The following is a 15,018-nucleotide window of genomic DNA, read 5'->3' on the forward strand; positions in this document are numbered from 1 at the left end:
GCCGACAGCGGGAGGAGGTGGAATGAGCAGTGAGTGACACATAGAATGAGGAAGGCCGTGGAGGATGGGGCCGCAGGGGTGAGGCCAGAGCCAAGAGGAGGCCCAGAGAGCGGACACTGCTTGGTGAGTGCACCCTCTGTCCGTGAGGTCAGGGTCCTGTTCCTTCACCACCACCCCCACATTGGGACTCCAGACCACCCAAGACATTCTCTAGCCATTTAGGCCAGTCTCTGGTGGACAACCTTGCAATATGTTTGAGGGGCTGTGCAGTCTGGGAAGGGATCAGGGCCCACAGGGGCCAGGGGGCCGTGTACGCCTACTGCAGGGTGGTACTTGCTTGGGGGCAGAGCCTCCTGGTTAAGTTTGATGTCTAGTTGTTTGACTGTCAGGAGCTCAAATACTTTTGTCTGTCAGGTACTGTCTATGAGTATGCCAGTTGTTGAAAAATAGGCTTCCGCTATTATTGTTTCAAAAAAACTCATTAGGAGCTTCCTTAGTGGAGAACTTAACTTGAAACTATAAATCTGGGTAATTCTCGGGTGTGGAGCTGTGTGGTTTAGCTGTTTAACTTTGAGTCTTTGGCTGTAGGCTTGGTTTTGTCAGCTGTGTGACCTTGGGCAAGTCCACTAAAAGGGCCCGTATTCACACCACTCCAGGAGGCACTCACATTGTATTTTTTCTGTGTGAATGAAGCCCCCTTCAGTCTGCAATCAGTACTGCATACTCCTCCAGGGCTCCAGTGTCCGTCTACAAAATCAGGGGTTGGACCAAATGTTAACATGAGTTTCCAGTCAGACCGGCTCTGTACTGAAAGACATTTCTCTAGTCCAGGAGTGGGACTAGGAGAGTCTGAACAACAACAACAACACAAACCTAAAGCTCCCCTGGGAGGCGCATGTCTGTCCAGTGTGCTGCCATAACTAGAATGTCCAGGGATTGGCTGCACCAATCCGTTTTCCTGGAAGAACATACCCTTTACCTGTCAATAAAAGTGAATGAGAAAACGGGGTTCACTCAACGGTCACTTTCCAGCCAGCTTTGTTGCAGGGGGATTCCCATCCGGACTGCAGCACAGGTCTAGCACCAGGATGGGAATCATTTGACCTTTGCTGAATACCTGCTATGCACTGAGCTAGGTACCTTTTATTAATTTTTTTTCCCCCTGAAGCTGGAAACGGGGAGGCAGTCAGACAGACTCCTGCATGCGCCCGACTGGGATACACCCGGCACACCCACCATGGGGCGATACTCTGCCCACCAGAGGGCGAGGCTCTGCCCATCTGGGGCGTCACTCTGTTGCATCCAGAGCCACTCTAGCGCCTGAGGCAGAGGCCATGGAGCCATCCCCAGGGCCCTGGCCATCTTTGCTCCAATGGAGCCTTGGCTGAGGGAAGGGAAGAGAGAGACAGAGAGGAAGGAGAGGGGGAGGGGTGGAGAAGCAGATGGGCACTTCTCCTGTGTGCCCTGGCTGGGAATCGAACCCGGGACTTCCGCATGCCAGGCCGACGCTCTACCACTGAGCCAACCGGCCAGGGCCTATTAATTTTTATTTTATTTTATGCTAGGTGCTTTTAAAAAAGTACTTTATTTATTTATTTATGGTGTTTATTTCTCTTTCTTTGACATTCTTTTTTTAATTAAAAATTTTTTTTCTTCCATTGATTTGAGAGAGAAAGGGAGGAAGTGGGGAAGGGAGAAAGAGAGAAAAGCATCAACTCATTGTTCCACTTAGTGTTTCATTTGACATTGATTCTTTTTTAAGGATTCTTAAAAATATATATAACATAAAATTCACCAGATACTCACTGCCCGGGGAAGTGTGAGCCCTTTGTCTGCAGCCGAGGAAAGTGGGGCTTTCTAGGGAGGATGGGGTGGGAAAATTCGGGTAATATTCTTCTTATAGTTGAAGAAACTGATGCTCAGAGAGAATAAGTGGCTTGTCTGAATGTAACACAACCTATTACTCACAAATCCAGGATCAAAATTGAAGTATCTGATAGAGGAAAAACTCAGTTCCTAAAAATTTGTAAAGAACTTTCAGTTTCTTTTTTTTAATTTTTAAAATTGATTTTAGAGAGAAAGGAAGAGAGAGCGAGAGAGAGAGAGAGAGAAAGAGAGATCGATATGTTGTTTCACTTATTTATGCACTCATTGATTGATTCCTGTATGTGTCCTGAACAGGGATTGAACTTACGAACCGGGGCATATCAGGACGTTGTTCTAACCAGCTGAGCTACACAGCCAGGGCTCAGTTGTTGATTTTAATGAACACTTTTATCAAGCTCCTGCTGGAGGTGAGAGGTGAGCAGGAGAGGGACCCAGAGATGCAAAGCAATCACATTGTTCTGGGGATACACACACACACACACACAGACACACACAGACACACACACACACACACACAGTGCTACAACAGAAATCTGATCCAATGTAACGGAAGGACCAGGGGAGAACCAATAAGTGTCTCAGGGAATTTGGGGAGACCGCACAGAAGTGGCCTTCAAGTTGTGTCTTGAAGAAGAGTTGGGAGTTTGTAGGGTATGGAGGAGAAGGAGGGGTTGGTCACAGCTTGTACAAAGGCTTTGTGAAGGAGCAGCAGGCGCTGCAACCGGACACAGCCTGGCTGCCTGTAGGCGGGGCTCCCAGTGGCCAGAACTCCCTCACACCAGGCTGGACGAAGCCACAGAGCTCCCCTGGAAACTGCCGCAGAAATTCCAGTTTCTGGAAATCCCATGGAGGAGATGGATGTGCTCCTTCCCTCATCTGGGAGCTTGGGTTATTAACACAGTTCTCCCAGGCAATCTAAGCCAGAAGTTCGTGTTGGTTTTTATGTCCTTTCTTCCATGGAACTAAAAAAAGCCCATTAAAAAAAAAAAAGGTAAGCTAGATTTAGAGTGTGTAGTCTCCTCCTGAAGGAACTCTCCACCAGAAAGCTATCTGAAATAGAATGTTCATTTTTCTTTTGACTCTGTGTCTGAATAACTAAGGCAGTTTGATTCATTACTTAAAAATAAAACAAAACACAGCCAAACCAGCTATTTAGCTTTATGTGGACAAAAAAAAATCTGGTTTCGCTGAATTTCTCCCCTTTAGCTAGACATTTTAACATCATGTGACAGCTGGTGTCTAGTCTCCCTTGTTTTTTTCTTTTAAAAAATTCTGATTGATTTTTAGAGAGAGAGAGAGAGAGAGAGAGAGAGAGAGAGAGAGAGAGAGAAAGGGAGAGAAAAACATTGATTTGTTGTTCCACTTATTTGTGTATTCCTTGGTTGTTTCTTGTATGCACCCTGATGGGGGATCGAACCTGTAACCTTGGTGTATGGGGATAACTCTCTAACCAAGTGAGCAAACCAGCTATCCCTTGTTTTTTGTAAGCTAGAGTTTTCTGTATATCAACTCTTTTGTTTATATAATGAAGGCAATCTTTCAAGTTCCTTCCAGAGCTTAATCTCCAGGACCATGTCCAGTTTTCTAGACATTACATGGTGCACAATAGTATGAGAGAGAAATTGATTTTGACCAATGGAGAGGTCTAACAGTTACAGGATTTCCCCTCTAATAGGTAAGCACAGGTGACTCAGAAGTGGATTTTCTACTCTACATGGTAATAGAAAGCCTTGTCTTTGACTTAAGGTTCAGCAGTTATACTCTGGAAGTGTGGTCTCTTCTGCCCTTCCTGAGTGGGTTGATTCCTGAACAAGAGCTTATATTGGAGAAAAGCAGCCAAATTCTGCCTTAAGCTTGAGCACAGCTTTCCAGTTCCATGTTATAAAGCCAAGGGGAGAAGCGGCTGGGACCGAGAAAGTCTTTGTTCCCTCAGCAAGGCTGACAGGCTGTGTGCAAACATGCAGTGCTGACTTCGCACCTCACACCTCGGGCAGGACCCTACTTCAGGGCTGCGGCCTGCCTGAGCTCTGCTATGGACCGGAAGACTCGAGGACATGGAACAGGGGGGGAAAGTGGCTGGCTTTTTAAAGCATATGGTGTGTAGTTTTCCAAACATTTTATTTTAAAAAACATTTTATTTACTGATTTTAGATAGAGGAGAGAGAGAGTGAGGAAAGGTGGAGGGAGGAGCAGGAAACATCAGTTGGTAGTAGTTGCTTCTTGTATGTGCCTTGACTGGGCAAGCCTAGGGTTCTGAACCAGCAACTTCAGCATTCCAGGTCAATGCTCTATCAACTGCGCCACCATAGGTCAGGCTCAAACGTTTTAAATTGTTCATTTGCACCTCTTGTTATTATCACCACTGTAGCCAGCGGCACTTATTTTGGTTTTGACATCTTACAATATTTTACACCTTTGCGCCTCCTTTGACTTCACACAAGGGCATCTTAATTTTAAAAGTGCACCCAGAACGAGTCCTAAACTTCCAGACTAAATGCCTGGCAACCAGTGGGGCTCAACAGATGTTTGTTGAATGAGTAAATGAACGAATGAATGAAGCAATTCTCTTGAGAAACTTCAGAGAAATCTTTCCTTTCAGCAAGGTGTTCATTTTTTAAAAAAAAATCAAACTCGGAATTACCACTTAAACTATGCATTTGAAAGGAAAATTTGAAAGTTGATTTTAGTTTTATGAAGAAACTCTCAACCAAAAGCTATCTGAAATGAAATATCAATTTTTCTCTAGATTCGGATACCGTGTTTGACTAACGTGGGCAATTCAACTCAATGACTGAAAAGCAAGGGACCCGGGTCCTCCGCGGGCCACGGAGCCCGTGGATCCGGCTCTGACCTGGGCAGGTTAAGGGCGCGGGGCTGCAGTTCAGGAGCCCAGCACGCGGGAGATGTGCCTGCGGCTTGCAGGGTCCCCGGGTCCTCCGTGCGCCTGCCCCAGGCGCCGACTTCAAGCTGGAGGGGCCTGCGGCTCCCCAGGGCCGGCGCGAGGGCCCCGCGCAGGTGTCGGGTCTGTGCGCCAGGTGCGCGGGGGTGCTCGAGGCCTGGGAGACCCGAGAGGGACGTTATTGTAACACTGTAACGAGTCTGATTAACATGCTCCTGACACTTTCTCTTAGTTTCTTGGGCTCCTAGCAACAGCGCACAAAGGCGCGGGATTGTCCCGGGCTCCGCGGGGACACGGGATAGCCTTTGATCTGCCACCATTACAGCGGGGCTGCGCGTCAGGCTCGCCGGCTCCGGGCGGCCCGCGGCGGGCGAGCGAGCGGGGCCGCAGTCCCGGCCACCGGCTTCCCCCGGGCCGCCCCGACCTCGGCCTCCGGGAGCGCGGGTGGCGGAGCGCACGGACCCGGCCGCCCCGCGGACGCAAGGCCTTCCACCTGGCTGGCCGGCCGTTCCCGTCAGACGCGGCGAACAGAACTTTCAATGGAAAACAAAACTAAAAACTAAAATTAAAAAAAGTAAGGGGCGAGCGACAAACAAATCCAAAAAGATTTTGTAAAATTAAAAAAAAAAAAATTCTGCAGGCTTCAGCCCCCTGAGCTGAAACTGGGCTCGGTCGGCAGCAAACGAGGACCACGAAAGGCGCGAACGGTGGTTTCGGTTCCTTCCTTCTCGTCCTTGGCAATTCTTACTGATTCGGAAGGAGACAGGCTGCCAAATAATTGCTGGAATGTAAACAAACTTGCAACAACAACAAAAATCACCCCGTCACAGAACAGCAAAAAGCTGCCCGGTCCCACTGCGCAAGTACTAAGGTACTAAGTTAGGTATTTGAAAGTAATTTATTTTCCCTTTTGTTTGTTCTCTTAGACCCCCACCCCCACACCACGTCCACCCCGATTTAAAATAAAGCACGGAAAGAATGACTACGATTTTAACATTTAAATGTTGAGGTCAACTAATTACTTTCCCCCGAATTGCATGTGAAAACTTCGCAGGGGGTGGGTCTCTGGGCTGGGAGGACAGTGTCCCCGAGCCCGGGTCCCAAGCTCTGCGGTTGCAGATCGGCTCGGTGACCTTCGCCAGCATTAATGGGCAGCGAGATGCTGCTGATAATCTTATAACCTGTTTTGTACCATCAATTGTCTTTCAAGTACTAGAGGTAAAAATAGAAACGCAAAGACATTTAGCTTTCCAAGATATGTAAATGGAAACCGTAAAAGCAGAATGTTCTACAAATTAAAAAAAAAAAAAAAAAAGCGTGTATAATTTTTTCATCTCTTAAGATATCGTTAGAAATTCAACGTCTCCAATGAAAGTCAGTTTTCCGAACTCTGGCACAACTATTGGGAGCAAAGGTGTTAATAACAATAATAGCACGTACATTTTAGTAAAGGGGGGGCTACATGGTCTTTTCCCTTTGCCCAGCAAACTATGCCAGGCAATGAGTTACTTTCACATTTAAACCGGAGACGTGAAGTTTTTCCTCCTTGTGGACACTTTTCCCAGCCGTCCCTGGAGGAGGAGATGGCAGGGCAGCCAGCAGTAGAGCACTTGGAAATCTGAAAGGAGCGGCTCCAAGATGCCCGGGAAATTCCCAACTCCTGCTCAGAGACGGTGCCTGACTCCACCAGTTTCCCTCACCATTTCAATAAAACATGAATTGTATCGATATAATCCTCTATACATTAAAATGAGGTTGTCACAGATTGTCATTAAGACCTCAGTAAAACAATGAAGACATTATTGGGCACCCTCCCCCAGGCAAGGTATTAGGGGAATAAAACAATCTCCACCACACGGGTCCTATTGAGATTAATGAAAAAATTATGCAAAAAAAAGTCTCAATTTCATTTTCCAGTGACAGGGCTTTGCATACATACAGTCAGTCTTGCTTTGCACCTGATGATTTATTAAACTAATCTACAGTGATCACCACTGATGTTCTCAACTCAATCTTGTCCAGGCTCATTTTCTAAGTAATTGTTTCTCATTAGTTCTGATAATGTTTTAATAGTGTTGCCCATAATTTAGGCCCCAAGAATTAATAACGGGGGTGGGGAGGGGTGGGGGAGGTGATATGGCCAAGCGGCTTGTGATTAGCTACACAAAATATAAACAGGTATGGTTTTTAATTAATCAGATTACTGCAAAGTTCTCTTTTTGTGGTCCATTCCTAGCTCAGAGGAATTCTCCAGTTTAGGCTTTGCCATTGTGTCAAGTGGGATCAGTCCACGCAGTCCTCCCTCTCCCTCCCCTCCCCTTCCTGAGAAACCTGCCTCCCTCCCCCTGACTCCCAAAGAGATGCAGGTGGGAAAACAGGAGTGATACCTTGTGTCCCAGCATTTCCTTGTCCTGGAGTTTTGTTCTTCAAGGAATGAGGCACAGTGAGTCTCAGACTTGGACTAAACTCTTCCAGGACCCTCACTAGAGCCTCCAATCAGAGTGAGCACTTGGTACAGATTTTTTGGCTCTAGTGGGTCCCTGTCTCATGATCCTACCATAATCAGGACCAGGGGTTATGAGGAAGGTGATAATCTGATGCTTGGGTAGATTTAAACAGCAAGGTGGTTTTGTTTGAACAAAGTGCAGCTTGATAAAAGGGTGTGATGGCTGGTCGTGCCTGATGGTGATGGGGGTGACAACCTGACTGAGGGGACTGCTTTTCCGAGGTCCAAATGCCTTTACTCCTGCATCTGAACTTCCCTCACGGGGACCTTTGGCTCACGGTGAGCTCCTGGCTTGTGGAGGGCCCCCTGTAGGATTTGGGAGTTGCGGTGTAACTGAGGTAGGGACTAGAACATCTTGCCCTTTCATCCTGTCAGAGCCTGGAGGGGTATTTGGATAAACACAGAAGATGGGAAGGGCAGGTGGGCTGAAGTGGGGGTTGCTTGGGAGGGAAATATGAAGGAAGGTTTTTATTTTCCTCTTTTGCTTGAGACCAGTTAGTTCTGCCTACACTTTTAGCACCCTGACAGGGCTTTGTGTGTGTATATTATATATATGACAAGTCAGAATGAGAGGAGACCTTTGCCTCTGAGCAGTCCTGTGTCTCTGTGTTCTGATCACAGCGGTCTGCCTGGTCCTGCCTACACAGGCAGTTTCAACAGCCGGGTTGGGTGGGGGGCTGCTTTTTCTGTAACTGTCGCCCACTGCCCCTGTCCGCAGTCCTGAAGCCCAGTTTGGCTGGAGGCCAGTCATCTCGAAAGTTGGCTGAGATGCCAACTTTCTCCTTGTAGTCCCTCCACGTGAGGATCGGGCTATCTCTCGCCTTCCTTCCCAGCTGACTCTGAAGCATCACAGAGCGACCACGGTGAAGGGTGACAGTGCTCTCATGAGTGGTTGCAGGGGGTACATCCAAGAGGGGCGATGCACCACTGCCCAAGGCAGGCCAGGCCCGCCCGGTGCATCCATTCTCAGTTTCAGAGCTGTATCCAAGGATCCCATGTTTGGGAATATTAGTTGGTGTCTCGAGAATGTGTTTCTCCAGAGCTGTCCTTCCTCTGGTGTCCCTGTCAGAACTGGACTGCCCCTTTCCTGCCACGCACTGGGCGGGTGGGTGTTGCATGATGGCGTGTGGGCCTCCCCACTTGGTTTTGGTTCCATGGTGCCTCTCCTTGTATATAACTTTCAGTTCTACTCCCCTCTGGGGCCTTCTGTAGGAATAGAAGAGGTGGGGGAAAAGTGGACCCCTGGCTGGGGTACACAGTAGGGGCTACATAGAAAAGAAACAAAAAGGGCAGAGGAGGAGGTAAAAAAAATGAAAATAAAAAACAACTGTTTTCTATTTACAAATTTAAATAAACAGAACAGCCTTCCCCCGCAGTGTTTGTCTAAGAGTAGCAGCCTTGCTGCTGTGCAGGTCATGAAAAGGTTGGTGTAGAGTTTAAAACTTCCCATTCTGTTAATTTCTTAAAGAACAGTTGTCCAAAGTCTCAACACAAAAGCTCATGATTTAATGAGGAGCAGAAACAAAATCTCTGATTGTTGGTGTTTCAAATTTCATTGGCGTCCTCTGGCAAACACAAGTTGATCCTTCGCAGCTTCAATACCCTTTTAGCCTTCAGTATAAGAGCACATGCTGAATAGGGAAGAATGGCTGGTTGTTATGTTTATTTACCCTTCCTACAAGCTGGGTTAACCTCTTCAAAACAGCTTTACTAAGCCCGTTAACCACACCACCCATCTGACCTGTAGCAGCATCTCTAATGTGATGCAAATCTCGCAGGGGACCATATGCACCAGCACTGCCACATTGTGTCTTCTTAGAGGCTACAAGTTTATTGCTGAGGGGGCCCTGTCCCGGCCATACATTTACGGGGGAAATGGCCTCAATGGCAAACAGTTAAACGGGGAACTAAAGGGGGGGGGGGAGAATGGATGGTCTTGTGTTTCTGCACATTTATTTTTTAATTGCTAGTAACTGTTGACCCAAAGCATTTACCCAGGACGCGGGCTTTTGTGGTCACCACCTAGCAGTTTAGGGATTATGGATGCTTCATTTTTGATGGTAGAGGCTAACAGTGATCAGTTTTGAAGATTTATTTTTAGAGCTATCTATATAAACCAACGTCACAGCGAGTCAACTTTTCTATGCCATCTGTTTCTTTAAAAACCAGATTTCTAGTGAAATAAATATATCCCCTTCATCCTAACCTTTCTTAAAATTATTTATGGGGTCAACTGGACAAATGAACACTGTGGGAAACATCTAATGCGAGGAGGGTGAAGGGGGTGCACGTATTTGGGAAAGACCTATTTTGTCAAAGACCTAACTTCCCCTCAACCGCCCATCTTTCCTTACTATTTAAGCTCCCTGTGAAAAATAAGTCCATAGTTATAGAACATTCATGAATAATAAAATCCTAAGCTTGGAAAAAAAAAAAAATGAAAGTTCATTTTTAGAGGACTAACTGGCCAGTGAGATAACAGCAGCAACGACAACAAAATGTGGTTAGCATGAACTGTATGTAAGTGGAGAAAGTTTCCAATCTGGCATACTAACAAGTCGCCTTGAGTATTATGGTCTATCTTTAAGAAACCCACTGTATCTGTTCAGCCCACCTGATGAGAGCTTGATTTAACAGATCACTTTTCCTTGATGGATGTGGCAAGCGTAACAATGTTCTGGGCTTGCTTCAGTAATGGCATGTCGATCATACTCCCTTGGAAAGTAAAGGCTCCCTGGAAAACAGAGAACACAAACTTCCTGAAAGAATGCTCGGAAATTATAGGCTTCCTTTAGGCAGACTTGTACGCTTATACAACAAGAACGTTTTAGATTCCACCTGAATTATACCGACTTCCCAACCCAACTTTTGAGAAAGCCAAAGTAAATTACAGGGGAAAGGTCTTTTTCCTTCTCAAGAGGAAAAAAGAAAATCTTTTAGCATTTTAATGAAGTGGAAAAAAACATCAGACACAAGGTATTGGAAACTGTTCATTTAACTCTTGAAATCAAGCAGAAAACAGCTGTGGAAGGAAAATGTAAATACTTCCTTATAGGTTTTGAAATACCACACAGGACTTTAAAACCAGTAATATCTCTGGCAACTGATTATTGTTTGAAAGATAAATGTATGATCAGGTTAATGGCAAAATGTTTCCTTCATGCTGTAACACAATTGAGGGGTAACACTATGTGATGAGAAAATATAAGGTAGGGTTGTACTGAGTAAAAAGGGGATCCCTCTGTTGGGACATACTTGCAGAAGAGGATTAGAATGACAAGGGACACGAGCCTGTAACAACAAAAAAAACCCATAGGTCTGTTGAAGGGTAAGACTGGAAGGAACCTCTGAAATCTCCAGTTTTATACATGTTTTACAGATTCATTTTTTTTAAAAACTTCTGGAAATACTTATTGAATGCGTCGTGTGACCTAAGTCCTGTTCTAGATGAGAAAACAGGGCCAATGTACAGTGATTTTCCAAGGTCATAGGACGAGGAAAGGTTAGAGCACGGGCTAATACTGGGTTTCAGAATTTTAAGTTTTCATCACAGACCTCCACATGAAGCTAACAAGCTGGTGTGAGTGGAGAGCAGGTGGTCTTTTGAGACCTGGAAGTGGATTGGAACAATCGTGCTTCTAGCTGATGGTCTAGGTGCATCTATTGTTATCTACTTCTAATTTCACAAGTACTACCTGTCAACAAAAAAATGCTCTCATTATACAGGATTTCCTGGCTGGGTCTCCTGGGCTCTCTGGAAACCCTTATCCCCCACAATGGCATAGAGTTCTACATAGGATGGTGTTAAAGAAAACAACAACAAAAAACCTTGGCAGAGAATCCTTAGCAATGACGTCAGAATTTATCTTTCAATCAATAGAGAGATTTAAAAGCCAGCAGGATTAGGATTTTCACCAGTACAGTCATGTACCACAAACAACATTTTGGTCAATGACCAAAACCACATATAGTATATGACAGTGGTCCTGTAAGATTATAATAAAGCTGAAAAATTCCTATCAGCACCCTGTATGAGTAGCTCAGTTGGTTAGAGCATTATCCTGATCCACCAAGGTTGTGGGTTGGATCCCCAGTGGGGGCACATATGGGAATTGGCCAATGAATGCATGAATGAGAGGAACAAATAGATGTTTCTCTCTCTCTCCAAAATCAATAAATTTAAAAAAATTCTAAATTCCTATCACCTAGTGATGTTGTAGCCATTGTAATGTCATAGTGCAACACATTATAGTTGTCTGTAGTATCCATTGCAGTAACAAGCTGTACAGGTTTGTAGGCTAGGGGCAGTAGGCTATATCATACAGCCTAGTTATCTACTGTGCTATCCCATTTAGGTTTATGTAAGTGCACTCTATGATATTTGCACAACAATAAAATAATAGCCTAATGACATTTCTTTTTCAGAGAGTATCCCTACATGTAGTTAAATGATGTATGATTATATAGCTTAACCTCAGCCTCGGAATGATAAATATGACTCATATGAACACCTGTGTGGACTAATATCCTGTACTAGACGTCATTTCCAAGCTTCTTATTTTTACTATTTAGACTCCTAGGTTGGCCTTTGGCTAATTTCACTCAGCCTAGAACCAATTTTGGTCATCTCTGTGACCGTGATGAATTTGATGAATTTGGTAGAAGTTCCAAGGATGTTCCGTGGGTTAGCACTGCACGTGAAATCAGGGCGTGGGACTCCTGCTGTTTTACAAGGCAATAGTCTAGTTTTCTTATTGGAGTAAATGATGAAGACCAAAGGCCTCCTGGTTATCCGCCCACCGAGTGGATTATGGCCCTGTAAAACAGCACATCTGTCCTGCTAAGGCTTAAATAATAGGCTGGTGAGACGAAATTAGCATAGATGCACACGAAATCAAAACGATACACAGAGAATCAAAAAGACGGCTTTGGGTCTATGCCATGTTACTTGAATCTGTTTTGGGTTCCACATGCACATAAAAGATGCAAAATATTTCATGTAGTGTATGTATCAAGACAGATAATTTCTGTCTTCTACGGTGGCTGATTTTGCTTAACTTCCTTTACAAAGCTTAAGCTGGAAAATAACCTTCAACATTTTTGTTCTTTGTTTTCTTCATCTCTGCAAATTGAGAATGTTAGTGTTAAGAATTAGACGGCCTGATAAGACGATTCCTGCTTTCACATATAAACCTATAGGACGTGTTGTTTTACCAGATGGACCTACCTGTGAAGTGGGAATGGTCTGTTGGTCGGGATTTAGAAAAACACAGTTTGTCAAAAGCTATTTGGATTTGCAGGGAGAGTTTGAAACATTCCTTAATAAATGGTTACAGATAAGTTTCAGTTTCACAGCCCAGTGCATTCCTGAGAAATTGGCACACATACCACTTTCAAAGCAAAGGAACTTCCATCAGCTTGAAGATTCAGACTATAATTTGGTTTAAAATGCCTTTAAATAGTAACTCATTCATGGTTAAAAAAACCTTAACAACCATGACTACAACAATAATAATAGCTATAATTTTTTGAGCAGTTGCTAGCCCGGCACTGGACTGTTTTTTTCACGTAAGGCTCATAAGAACAGTGTGAGGTAGATTCTATTACTCATCCCCATTAACAATATTTTTTTCTATTTCTTTTTAATTTAGGTAAAAACACATAACCAAAAATTTACTATTTCAATCACTTTTAAACGCATAGTTCAGTAGTGTAAAGCATATTTACATTGTTGTGTTAACCGATCTCCAGAACTTGTTCATCTTGCAAAAATAAAACTCGGTTACTACCTATTAAACAGTTACTCCCCAGTTCCCCTCCCCTAGTCCAACAGCATTCTGCTTTCTGTTTCTATGAGTTTGTATTCGTCCCCATTTTATAACCAAGGAAACTGAGGCACAAAGAGTTTAAGAAACTTGTACACATCTGCTCTGTACCTAGTAAGTACATAAGTAGGAAAAACCTACTATCTGAGCTAAAGCTTGCCTGGCTTATATCCTGAGCTTATTAATTGGAAAGTGTTCTCTGAGTGGGTTCCCAAGCCACCTGATCAGAATCATCTGAAGAGGGGCTGCTTGTTAAAATGAAGATTCTTGCCCTAGCCAGTTGGCTCAGTGGTAGAGTGGCGGCCCAGAGTGTGGATGTCCCAGGTTCGATTCCCAGTCAGGACACACAGAAGCACCCATTTGCTTCTCCACACCTCCCCCTCTAGCTTCTCTCTCTCTCTCTCTCTCTTTCTTCCCCTCCTCCAGCCATGGCTCGATTGGTTCGAGCAAGTTGGCCTTGGGCGCTGAGGATGGCTTTGTGGCCTCCTCCTTGGGTACTAAAAAACCGGCTCCGTTGCTGAGCAATGGAACAATCGCCCCAGATGGGCCCCCTAGTGGTCTTGCCAGATGAATCACGGTGGGGTGCATGTGGGCGTCTGTCTCTCTGTCTCCCTTGCTCTCACCAAAAATTTAAAAAACCACACAGATTCTTGGGCTGGATCATTACGGTGCAGAAGGCCTGTGGGTTGGCCAGGGATTCTCTGATGATACTAATGTACATTCAAGTTTGAGATGCTCTGTTTTAGCCCTCAGGATAGAAATGGTTAGGCTGGCTTTCATATGGGTACAACTCCACCCCTGCCCTCGAGGAGCTTTAACTTGCTCAGGAGACAGGGAAGAAAGAAGCAGGTTCTACAGAATGCAGAAGAATTGAGAGGAAAAGCCAGTGTGAGGAGCACAGAGTGATCAAAGGGTTTGAAATGGCTGCCCTTTCCAATCAGGATCATCTTTGCCAGTTTGCCCAGCTCACTCAAATGTGACATTGGGTACCTGCAGCATGCCATGCATCCCCGTTAGAATAAAAGCCCTTGTGCAATGGGCTTTTATTCAACTATTATCTATTGAATTATTGTTGTGAAAACAATGACAGGTCAATCACTTTGGCACATCTTATCATCCACGCGTATGGTTTCAGTCTCCTGGATGTGAAGGGTGGTATCACCTTAGCAAGGGGGTTATCTGCATAGGAAGGAAAACAGTTCTACTTGGGCTGTAGTTTTTCTAACACCTTGGTCACTGGCAAGTAAGGCAATGAAATAACAAACTTTATCAGACCCTGAAGTTCTTCATTGAGGGAGAATCTGACTTATAATTTGATGGCAAAAGTATTGATGATGGTGGTGGTGATGATAACAATAGTAATTGCCTAAGGGATAGATTCCTATGTTTTGCATTTCTGGAACTTAGTATTTGATAATTTTTTTCTCCAGAGTATTCAAAGAGTAATTTTCTAGAAAAACCATCAGTTGACCTGATGCTTTCCCTACTCACTTTATTTTCAGATAACTTCTTTGGGCATTCAGGGAGTTCTCTCTGGCACCTTCCAAGGATGGTGTTGCCGTAGTTCCCTATGAGGGGATTTCTCTGTTGGCATCAATGACAGTATTTGAGCACAGCTGTTACAGTCCTTTTTTTTCTTTTTTTAAGCAAAAGAGAGACAGAAGGGAGTGAGATGAGAAGCATCAACTTGTCATCATATCACTTTAGTTGTTCATTGATTGCTTTCTCATATGTGCCTTGACTGGGGGGCTCAAGCCAAACCAGTGACCCCTTGCTCAAGTCAGTGACCTTGGGCTTCAAACCAGCAACGTTTGGGCTCAAGCCAGCAACCATGGAACCATGTCAATAACCCCATGATCAAGCCGACGCCCCTGTACTCAAGCTTTGAACCTGGGACCTCG

At 44.8% G+C, this 15,018-nt stretch overlaps 1 protein-coding gene across 3 annotated transcripts in view; it reads right to left on the reverse strand.

Annotated features, from left to right (window-relative positions):
* Positions 1-728: 728 nt before the first annotated feature.
* The window catches only part of CLYBL (citramalyl-CoA lyase), a 272,254-nt gene continuing 257,964 nt past the window's right edge, over positions 729-15,018 (reverse strand). Inside the window, exons 8-10 of one of the 3 annotated variants that reach the window (XM_066380615.1) lie at positions 14,609-14,701; positions 9,907-10,026; positions 729-747 (exon numbers count right to left, since the gene is read on the reverse strand). In XM_066380615.1, coding sequence (XP_066236712.1) covers positions 9,931-10,026; positions 14,609-14,701 — 189 coding nt within the window. In that variant the 3' untranslated portion in view covers positions 729-747; positions 9,907-9,930. Of the gene's footprint in view, positions 748-8,775; positions 8,924-9,906; positions 10,027-14,608; positions 14,702-15,018 lie in introns of those variants that run through there. The other 2 variants (XM_066380614.1, XM_066380616.1) reach the window with 2 other exon arrangements.

This window comes from Saccopteryx leptura, chromosome 4, assembly GCF_036850995.1.
Source record: "Saccopteryx leptura isolate mSacLep1 chromosome 4, mSacLep1_pri_phased_curated, whole genome shotgun sequence".
Lineage (NCBI taxonomy): Eukaryota > Metazoa > Chordata > Mammalia > Chiroptera > Emballonuridae > Saccopteryx > Saccopteryx leptura.